At 56.4% G+C, this 10181-nt stretch overlaps 1 protein-coding gene across 1 annotated transcript in view; it reads left to right on the top strand.

Moving 5' to 3' along the window:
* kdm5c (lysine demethylase 5C) overlaps positions 1-10181 on the top strand; it is a 42703-nt gene that overhangs the window by 13710 nt on the left and 18812 nt on the right. The window contains exons 9-12 of the mRNA XM_078537170.1: positions 3913-4032; positions 5721-5915; positions 8740-8921; positions 9809-9933. Of these exons, the coding sequence (XP_078393296.1) occupies positions 3913-4032; positions 5721-5915; positions 8740-8921; positions 9809-9933 (622 nt within the window). The remainder of the gene's footprint in view (positions 1-3912; positions 4033-5720; positions 5916-8739; positions 8922-9808; positions 9934-10181) is intronic.

Below are 10181 nucleotides of genomic sequence, written 5' to 3'. Positions count from 1 at the left end.
GGGGGGGCTTTCCCTTCCGCGGAACGGCCGAGGAAAGAGATGCGAGCGAATCCTCTCCACGGGACAAACACACACACATACTCACACAGACACTGACACTGACACTGACACACACACAGACACTCTCACACAGACACTCTCACACAGACACTCACACACAGACACTCACACACAGACACACACACAGACACACACACAGACACACACACACAGACACTCACACACACACACAGACACTGACAGACACACGCACACATACTCACACTCACACACATACTCACACTGACACAGACACACACACAGACACACACACACTCTCAGACACTGACACTGACACACACAGACACACACACAGACACTCACACACAGGCACACAGACACACACACAGACACTCACACACAGACAGACACACACACACACACACACAGACAGACACGCACGCACACAGACACACACACACAGACAGACAGAGACACACAGACCGACACACACACACACACAGACACGCACACACAGACAGACACGCACACACAGACAGACACGCACGCACACAGACACACACACACAGACAGACAGACACACACACAGACAGACACACACACAGACAGACACACACACAGACAGACACACACACAGACAGACACGCACACACAGACAGACACGCACGCACACAGACACACACACACAGACAGACACACACACAGACAGACACACAGACAGACACACACACAGACCGACACACACACACAGACAGACACGCACGCACACAGACACACACACACACACAGACAGACACACACACAGACAGACACACAGACAGACACACACACAGACAGACACACAGACAGACACACAGACAGACACACACACACACAGACACACACACAGACAGACACGCACACAGACAGCCTGTCTCTCCACTCACCAACACTCAAATTCTGCCCGATCTCGTTTTCAAAATCATTTGCTCTGTGTCCCTCCCCGTCCCCTCTCCTCCACCCCCCCTCCTCACCCCCTCTTCCCCTCCCCCAGGAAACCCAACCCCCATCCTCCCCCCAGCCTTCACCAGCCCCCATACTCCCTCACCCCCCACTGGGGGGTCGCGTCCACATGACAGGGAATCGAAGATGTTCAGCAGTCACCGAGCCTGTCTCTGTGTGTGTGGCTCGGCTCCTTGGACAAGCCCCTCTCCCCTCCGCAACCCCCCCGCCAAAAACCCGAGTCATCAGGGGAACCGTGATTGTTCACCCCGACCACCGCCCCCGTCCCTTCTGTAAACCCGCACACGCCTAGAGTGCCAGCTCGCTGGGCACTAGAGTGAAGATGGCATCAAGGGATCCCAGTGGCCTGAGTGGGGCCCAGTCACAATCCCAATGCCTGTTCCCAGCCGCAGGGAAGCAATTTTATCGGACAGGGAGCGTTTAAACGAGAATGCACCCTGTTGAGAATCGCCCCTTCCCACACAACGGATTACCAGCCCCGATATCAGCACTCTGCCCACAACAGCAGGTCAGAGGCTGGGAATCCTGTGGTGAGTAACTCACCTCCTGACTCCCCAAAGCCTGTCCACCATCTACAAGGCACAAGTCAGGAGTGTGATGGGATACTCCCCACTTGCCTGGATGAGTGCAGATCCCACAACACTCGAGAAGCTCGACACCGTCCAGGACAAAGCAGCCCCGCTTGATGGGCACCCCATCCACAAACATTCACTCCCTCCACCCCCGACGCACAGGGGCAGCAGTGTGTGTGTACCATCTACAAGATGCACTGCAGCAACTCGCCAAGGCTCCTTCGACAGCGCCGCCCAAACCCACCACCTCTACCACCTAGAAGGACAAGGGCAGCAGACACATGGGGAACACCACCACCTGCAAGTTCCCCTCCGAGCCCCTCACACCATCCCGACTTGGAAATATATCGGCCGTTCCTTCACTGTCGCCGGGTCAAAATCCTGGAACTCCCTCCCTAACAGCGCGGTGGGTGTACCTACACCACACGGGACTGCAGCGGCTCAAGAAGGCGGCTCACCCACCACCTTCTCAAGGGGGCAATTAGGGATGGGCAATAAATGCTGGGCCCGGCCAGTGACTCCCTGAAGGATATAAAAAGAAATACCAAAGTATTGCCAGAGATAGACGGTAATTTATTAAGTAATGGAGATGGGAGGGACCCATCAACTCATCCACTGAGTAATTTGTTGAGACAGTGTAGAGGGAGCTTTACTCTGTATCTAACCCTGTGCTGTACCTGTCCTGGGAGTGTTTGACGGGGACGGTGTAGAGGGAGCTTTACTCTGTATCTAACCCCGTGCTGTCCCTGTCCTGGGAGTGTTTGATGGGGATGGTGTAGAGGGAGCTTTACTCTGTATCTAACCCCGTGCTGTACCTGTCCTGGGAGTGTTTGATGGGGACGGTGTAGAGGGAGCTTTACTCTGTATCTAACCCCGTGCTGTACCTGTCCTGGGAGTGTTTGATGGGGACGGTGTAGAGGGAGCTTTACTCTGTATCTAACCCCGTGCTGTACCTGTCCTGGGAGTGTTTGATGGGGACGGTGTAGAGGGAGCTTTACTCTGTATCTAACCCCGTGCTGTACCTGTCCTGGGAGTGTTTGATGGGGACGGTGTAGAGGGAGCTTTACCCTGTATCTAACCCCGTGCTGTACCTGTCCTGGGAGTGTTTGATGGGGACGGTGTAGAGGGAGCTTTACTCTGTATCTAACCCCGTGCTGTACCTGTCCTGGGAGTGTTTGATGGGGACGGTGTAGAGGGAGCTTTACTCTGTATCTAACCCCGTGCTGTACCTGTCCTGGGAGTGTTTGATGGGGACGGTGTAGAGGGAGCTTTACTCTGTATCTAACCCCGTGCTGTACCTGTCCTGGGAGTGTTTGATGGGGACGGTGTAGAGGGAGCTTTACTCTGTATCTAACCCCGTGCTGTACCTGTCCTGGGAGTGTTTGATGGGGACGGTGTAGAGGGAGCTTTACCCTGTATCTAACCCCGTGCTGTACCTGTCCTGGGAGTGTTTGATGGGGACGGTGTAGAGGGAGCTTTACTCTGTATCTAACCCCGTGCTGTACCTGTCCTGGGAGTGTTTGATGGGGACGGTGTAGAGGGAGCTTTACTCTGTATCTAACCCCGTGCTGTACCTGTCCTGGGAGTGTTTGATGGGGACGGTGTAGAGGGAGCTTTACTCTGTATCTAACCCCGTGCTGTACCTGTCCTGGGAGTGTTTGATGGGGACGGTGTAGAGGGAGCTTTACTCTGTATCTAACCCCGTGCTGTACCTGTCCTGGGAGTGTTTGATGGGGACGCTGTAGAGGGAGCTTTACTCTGTATCTAACCCCGTGCTGTACCTGTCCTGGGAGTGTTTGATGGGGACGCTGTAGAGGGAGATTTACTCTGTATCTAACCCCGTGCTGTACCTGTCCTGGGAGTGTTTGATGGGGACGCTGTAGAGGGAGATTTACTCTGTATCTAACCCCGTGCTGTACCTGTTATGGGAGTGTTTGATGGGGACGGTGTAGAGGGAGCTTTACTCTGTACCTAACCCTGTGCTGTACCTGTCCTGGGAGTGTTTGATGGGGACAGTGTAGAGGGAGCTTTACTCTGTATCTAACCCCGTGCTGTACCTGTCCTGGGAGTGTTTGATGGGGACAGTGTAGAGGGAGCTTTACTCTGTATCTAACCCCTTGCTGTACCTGTCCTGGGAGTGTTTGATGGGGACAGTGTAGAGGGAGCTTTACTCTGTATCTAACCCCGTGCTGTACCTGTCCTGGGAGTGTTTGATGGGGACAGTGTAGAGGGAGATTTACTCTGATTTGTGCTGGATGTTTCTTTCTCCCTGTGACCAGCTGAAAGATTCACTGTGACGTGACCTGAACAGTATTGTGTGTTTGTTGGTGTTTTTCAGGTGGTGAGGACGAACCAGTGTGCCGGAGAATTTGTCATCACCTTCCCTCGAGCTTACCACAGCGGCTTCAATCAAGGCTATAACTTTGCTGAGGCTGTTAACTTCTGCACTGCCGACTGGGTACGGTAACTAGAGCCAGTTGCTGAGCACTTGCAGCTCTTGCGCTGTATAAACTGCACTCTGTTAACGGGCGGTGATCGTGAGCTGCTGCCCTTGGAATTTACCCAATTCATTGTCTCCTGAGCCCTGTATGTCTCATTAGGCACAGGAGGAGGCCATTCGGCCCCTCTCGAGCCTGTTACACAGGAACAGGAGGAGGCCCATTCGGCCCCTCTCGAGCCTGTTACACAGGAACAGGAGGAGGCCCATTCAGCCCCTCTCGAGCCTGTTACACAGGAACAGGAGGAGGCCCATTCAGCCCCTCTCGAGCCTGTTACACAGGAACAGGAGGAGGCCCCATTCGGCCCCTCTCGAGCCTGTTACACAGGAACAGGAGGAGGCCCATTCAGCCCCTCTCGAGCCTGTTACACAGGAACAGGAGGAGGCCCATTCAGCCCCTCTCGAGCCTGTTACACAGGAACAGGAGGAGGCCCATTCAGCCCCTCTCGAGCCTGTTACACAGGAACAGGAGGAGGCCCATTCAGCCCCTCTCGAGCCTGTTACACAGGAACAGGAGGAGGCCCCATTCGGCCCCTCTCGAGCCTGTTACACAGGAACAGGAGGAGGCCCCATTCGGCCCCTCTCGAGCCTGTTACACAGGAACAGGAGGAGGCCCATTCAGCCCCTCTCGAGCCTGTTACACAGGAACAGGAGGAGGCCATTCAGCCCCCTCTCTCGAGCCTGTTACACAGGGACAGGAGGAGGCCCATTCAGCCCCTCTCTCGAGCCTGTTACACAGGAACAGGAGGAGGCCCATTCAGCCCCTCTCTCGAGCCTGTTACACAGGAACAGGAGGAGGCCCATTCGGCCCCTCTCGAGCCTGCTACACAGGAACAGGAGGAGGACATTCAGCCCCTCTCGAGCCTGTTACACAGGGACAGGAGGAGGCCCATTCAGCCCCCTTCTCGAGCCTGTTACACAGGAAGAGGAGGAGGCCATTCAGCCCCTCTCGAGCCTGTTAAACAGGAACAGGAGGAGGCCACTCAGCCCCTCTCGAGCCTGCTTCCCCCATTTGATAAGATCGTGACTGATCTGATTGTTCCTCAACTCCACTTTCCTGTCCGTCCCCCACTATAACGCTCTCTCTCGCTCTCTCACACTCTCTGTCTTTCTCTCTCTCTCTTTCTCTCTCTCTCTCTCTCTCTGTATCTCTCTCTCTCTCTGTATCTCTCTCTCTCTCTCTCTCTCTCTGTATCTCTCTCTCTCTCTCTCTCTCTGTATCTCTCTCTCCCTCTAAAGGCTTCACATCCTCCCTAAAGTGAGGTGCCCAGAACTGGACACAATACTCCAGTTGGGGTTGAACCAGTGTTTTATGCAGGTATAACATAACCTCCCTGCTCTTGTACTCTACGCCCCTATTAATAAAGCCCAGGATCCTGTTTGCTTTATTAACCGCTCTCTCCACCTGTCCTGCCAACTCCAAATGATTTATGCACCAGGCTAATCTGATCGGTCGCTAAAATGACGCTGGCGAGGCTGGGGTTGGGGTGGGTGGGTGGTGGTGGCGTGGGAGGCAAACGCTATCACGCGGGGGGGGAGGGGGAGGGAGCGCCGCCATTCCCGTTGGTGCCCGCGCGCGCGCGCGCTCTCTCTCCTGTGACGCCTCGGCATTGACCCCCACCCCCTCCGCTTGTCTCCTCCCCCTCCAGCTGCCGGCCGGCCGCCGCTGCATCGAGCATTACCGGTGGCTGCGCAGGTACTGCGTCTTCTCCCACGAGGAGCTCATCTGCAAGATGGCGGCCTGCGCCGAGAAGCTGGACCTGAACCTGGCGGCAGCCGTCCACAAGGAGATGTTCATCATGGTGCAGGAGGAGCGGAAGCTGAGGAAGGCGCTGCTGGAGAAGGTAAGGCCAACTCGGAGTGGGGGGGTGGGTGAGTGGGAGGGTGGGGGCGGGGGTTTGGGCTGAGTGCGCCGAGTCGGGTACTGTCGTGTCCAATTGTTTAGCGTTCGATTGCGTGATCCATGCTCACTGGGCTCGATTGGCCGAGCCTGGGCGATGACTCCGAGCAAAGCCAAGCGAGACCCGCACGGGCCGAGCCGGGGTAAGCGTGGATGCGGGCGGTCCGCGATTGCGTCCGTCTTATTAAATAAACCCCATCGCGCCCTTGGGAGCGAGCGTCACCCTTCGTTAATCCGAGGTAAAAATCGACGTGTGCGACAAACCGGGGGAAGGGCAGCACCTGCCGTCGCTTCCCTGGGCAGCTAGTTACAGAAATAGCAGCAGGAGGAGAGCGTTCGGTCCCCTCGGGCCTGCTCCGCCATTCGACGTGATCGGGGCTGACCACCTCCCTCGGCTCCACTTTCCTCTCCCCCATCCCCGTGCCTCGACTCCCTCGGTGCCCCAAAGTCTCTCGACCTCCGTTCTCGAACGCACTCGACGCCTGAGCTTCCTCGGGGTCGGGAATTCCATAAGATTCCCAACCCTGGGAAGCGAAGGAAGTTCCCTTTCGTCTCAGTCCAAAATGGCCGCTGCCTTATCCTGAGGCTGTTTTCCCCCCACCCCCGTGTTCTAGACTCTCCAGGTGGGGGGAGGGGGGGAAACAGCCTCTCAGCATCGACTCTGTCCAAACCCCTTCGGAATTTTATATGTTTCGATGAGGTCACCTCTCGTTCTTCAAAACTCCGGGGCATATCGGCCCGTTCTACTCGAACTCTCCTTGATGGGCGCTCCCTCCTGATCCCAGGAATCAGCCTGGTGGACCTTGGCTGAACTCTCTCCAGGACAATTATGTCCTCTTGTAGGTCAGGAGACTGAAACTGTCCACCGCGCTCCGGGAGCGGCCTCACCAACGCCCTGTCCAGTGGTGTCAAAACTTCCCGACTTTTACACTCCATCCCTCTTGTGATAAGGACTGAAATACAATTTGCCTTCCCAATTACTTGCTGGATCTGATTGTTAACTTGCTGTGATTCGTGAACTAGGCCATAAAAATCCCCATCAAAACCCAATATTTCCTGCCCAGAAGCACATAACCTCACCCTGCTGCACGGTTTACCCCACGTGCCATTTGCCTGCTCTCACACACACACACACACACACACACACACACACACACAGCTTGGTTTCAGAACAGGATAGTCGCAGATTAACAGGCCTGGATCAGCGGGAGCTGATGGATCAGGCAAACAGTTCGGGGCGATAAAGACAGCCTCCCAACCTGGAGGCTCAAAAGACCCTTTCTCCTGATCACAGACCAGCAAGTGGACACTCTTCCCCATCAAACACTCCCAGGACAGGTACAGCACGGGGTTAGATACAGAGTAAAGCTCCCTCTACACCGTCCCCATCAAACACTCCCAGGACAGGTACAGCACGGGGTTAGATACAGAGTAAAGCTCCCTCTACACCGTCCCCATCAAACACTCCCAGGACAGGTACAGCACGGGGTTAGATACAGAGTAAAGCTCCCTCTACACCGTCCCCATCAAACACTCCCAGGACAGGTACAGCACGGGGTTAGATACAGAGTAAAGCTCCCTCTACGCCGTCCCCATCAAACACTCCCAGGACAGGTACAGCACGGGGTTAGATACAGAGTAAAGCTCCCTCTACGCCGTCCCCATCAAACACTCCCAGGACAGGTACAGCACGGGGTTAGATACAGAGTAAAGCTCCCTCTACACTGTCCCCATCAAACACTCCCAGGACAGGTACAGCACGGGGTTAGATACAGAGTAAAGCTCCCTCTACACTGTCCCCATCAAACACTCCCAGGACAGGTACAGCACGGGGTTAGATACAGAGTAAAGCTCCCTCTACACTGTCCCCATCAAACACTCCCAGGACAGGTACAGCACGGGGTTAGATACAGAGTAAAGCTCCCTCTACACTGTCCCCATCAAACACTCCCAGGACAGGTACAGCACGGGGTTAGATACAGAGTAAAGCTCCCTCTACACTGTCCCCATCAAACACTCCCAGGACAGGTACAGCACGGGGTTAGATACAGAGTAAAGCTCCCTCTACACCGTCCCCATCAAACACTCCCAGGACAGGTACAGCACGGGGTTAGATACAGAGTAAAGCTCCCTCTACACCGTCCCCATCAAACACTCCCAGGACAGGTACAGCACGGGGTTAGATACAGAGTAAAGCTCCCTCTACACTGTCCCCATCAAACACTCCCAGGACAGGTACAGCACGGGGTTAGATACAGAGTAAAGCTCCCTCTACACCGTCCCCATCAAACACTCCCAGGACAGGTACGGCACGGGGTTAGGTACGGCACGGGGTTAGATACAGAGTAAAGCTCCCTCTACACTGTCCCCATCAAACACTCCCAGGGCAGGTACGGCACGGGGTTAGATACAGAGTAAAGCTCCCTCTACACTGTCCCCATCAAACACTCCCAGGACAGGTACAGCACGGGGTTAGATACAGAGTAAAGCTCCCTCTACACTGTCCCCATCAAACACTCCCAGGACAGGTACAGCACGGGGTTAGATACAGAGTAAAGCTCCCTCTACACCGTCCCCATCAAACACTCCCAGGACAGGTACCGCACGGGGTTAGATACAGAGTAAAGCTCCCTGACATGGAGATCGACCCTCGTCAGTTCCCTCAGGGCTGGCGCTGCGCCCGGTGCCCCCGGGGGACGGGATGAAAGGTGAAGGGTTGTGACCCGGCGGCCCGCCCGCTAACGGTCTCTGTGCGCTCGGTCTTCCAGGGCATCACCGAGGCGGAGCGAGAGGCCTTCGAGCTGCTGCCGGACGACGAGAGGCAGTGCGACAAGTGCAAGACCACCTGCTTCCTGTCGGCGCTGGCCTGCTACGAGTGCCCCGAGCGGCTGGTCTGCCTCTACCACATCGACGACCTGTGCGACTGCCCCCCCAGCCGGCACTACCTCAGGTAAGAAACGGCCCCCCCCACCAACCCCGTGGGCCGTGCCCCCCCGCTAACGTACTCCAAGCTCCAAAACCTCCGCCAGGTGCCCTCCGCCAGGCGCCCAAGCTCTTCACCGCCCTCGGGAAGCCGCTTCCGAAAACCCGCGGTCACTCTCGCGGCGCCGGAAGCAACGGCAGCGGGAATTTGCGCACAGCAAGATCCCAAAGACAGGACACCGGGTCGGGGGTGGGGTGCAGAAGGAAGACTGGAACGTCGGGGCAGGGATCGTCCATGAACCCCCTTGGGTCTCCTTCAACATCCACTCTCCCCCCCCCACCGCCCGACCACCACCACCACCGACGCACAGGGGCAGCAGTGTGTGTACCATCCACAAGATGCACTGCAGCAACTCGCCAAGGCTCCTTCGACAGCGCCGCCCAAACCCACCACCTCTACCACCTAGAAGGACGAGGGCAGCAGACGCATGGGGAACACCACCACCTGCAAGTTCCCCTCCGAGCCCCTCACCATCCCGACTTGGAAATATATCGGCCGTTCCTTCACTGTCGCTGGGTCAAAATCCTGGAACTCCCTCCCTAACAGCGCTGTGGGTGTACCTACACCACACGGGGACTGCAGCGGCTCAAGAAGGCGGCTCACCCCCCACCTTCTCAAGGGGCAATTAGGGATGGGCAATAAATGCTGGGCCCAGCCACATCCTGTGAATGAATATATATATATTTTTAAAAGCGTCTCCGACTTGGCTGCTGCTCCAGTGTTGTGGCAACAAGAGACTGGAGAACGCTGTCCCACACACAGGGTGAGGCCCATATCCCTTCAGGAGATGGATGGGGGGGTGGGGATGATCCTCGTGCCGTGGTGCTGCTGACTGATGTGTTTGTTCCTGACAGGTATCGGTACACCCTCGACGAGCTCCCGGCCATGCTGCACAAGCTAAAGATCCGAGCGGAATCGTTCGACACCTGGGGTAGCAAAGTGAGGACGGCGCTGGAGATGGAGGGCGCGCAGAAGAAAAGTAAGGGGCGGGGGGGGTTTGTTTCCGGAGCTGCGTGTGGCCCTGGGATGAACGCCCACCGGCCGGTGAATTCTGCTGCCCATCTCCTCGCTCCCCACCTCCCTCCTCGCATACTGACCCACTTTCGCTCCCACTTTGACAGCGCGTCCACGGTTTATAATCGTGTTCCAGTCCCTGCGTAACTTCGTCTTCCCCCATCTCCACCGTCTCTACCCGACCCTACAACCCCCCTGCGGTCAACCACACCC

Source organism: Cetorhinus maximus, unplaced genomic scaffold (genome assembly GCF_964194155.1).
Source record: "Cetorhinus maximus unplaced genomic scaffold, sCetMax3.hap1.1 HAP1_SCAFFOLD_2010, whole genome shotgun sequence".
NCBI lineage: Eukaryota > Metazoa > Chordata > Chondrichthyes > Lamniformes > Cetorhinidae > Cetorhinus > Cetorhinus maximus.
This window is presented reverse-complemented; position numbering and strand designations above follow the sequence as displayed.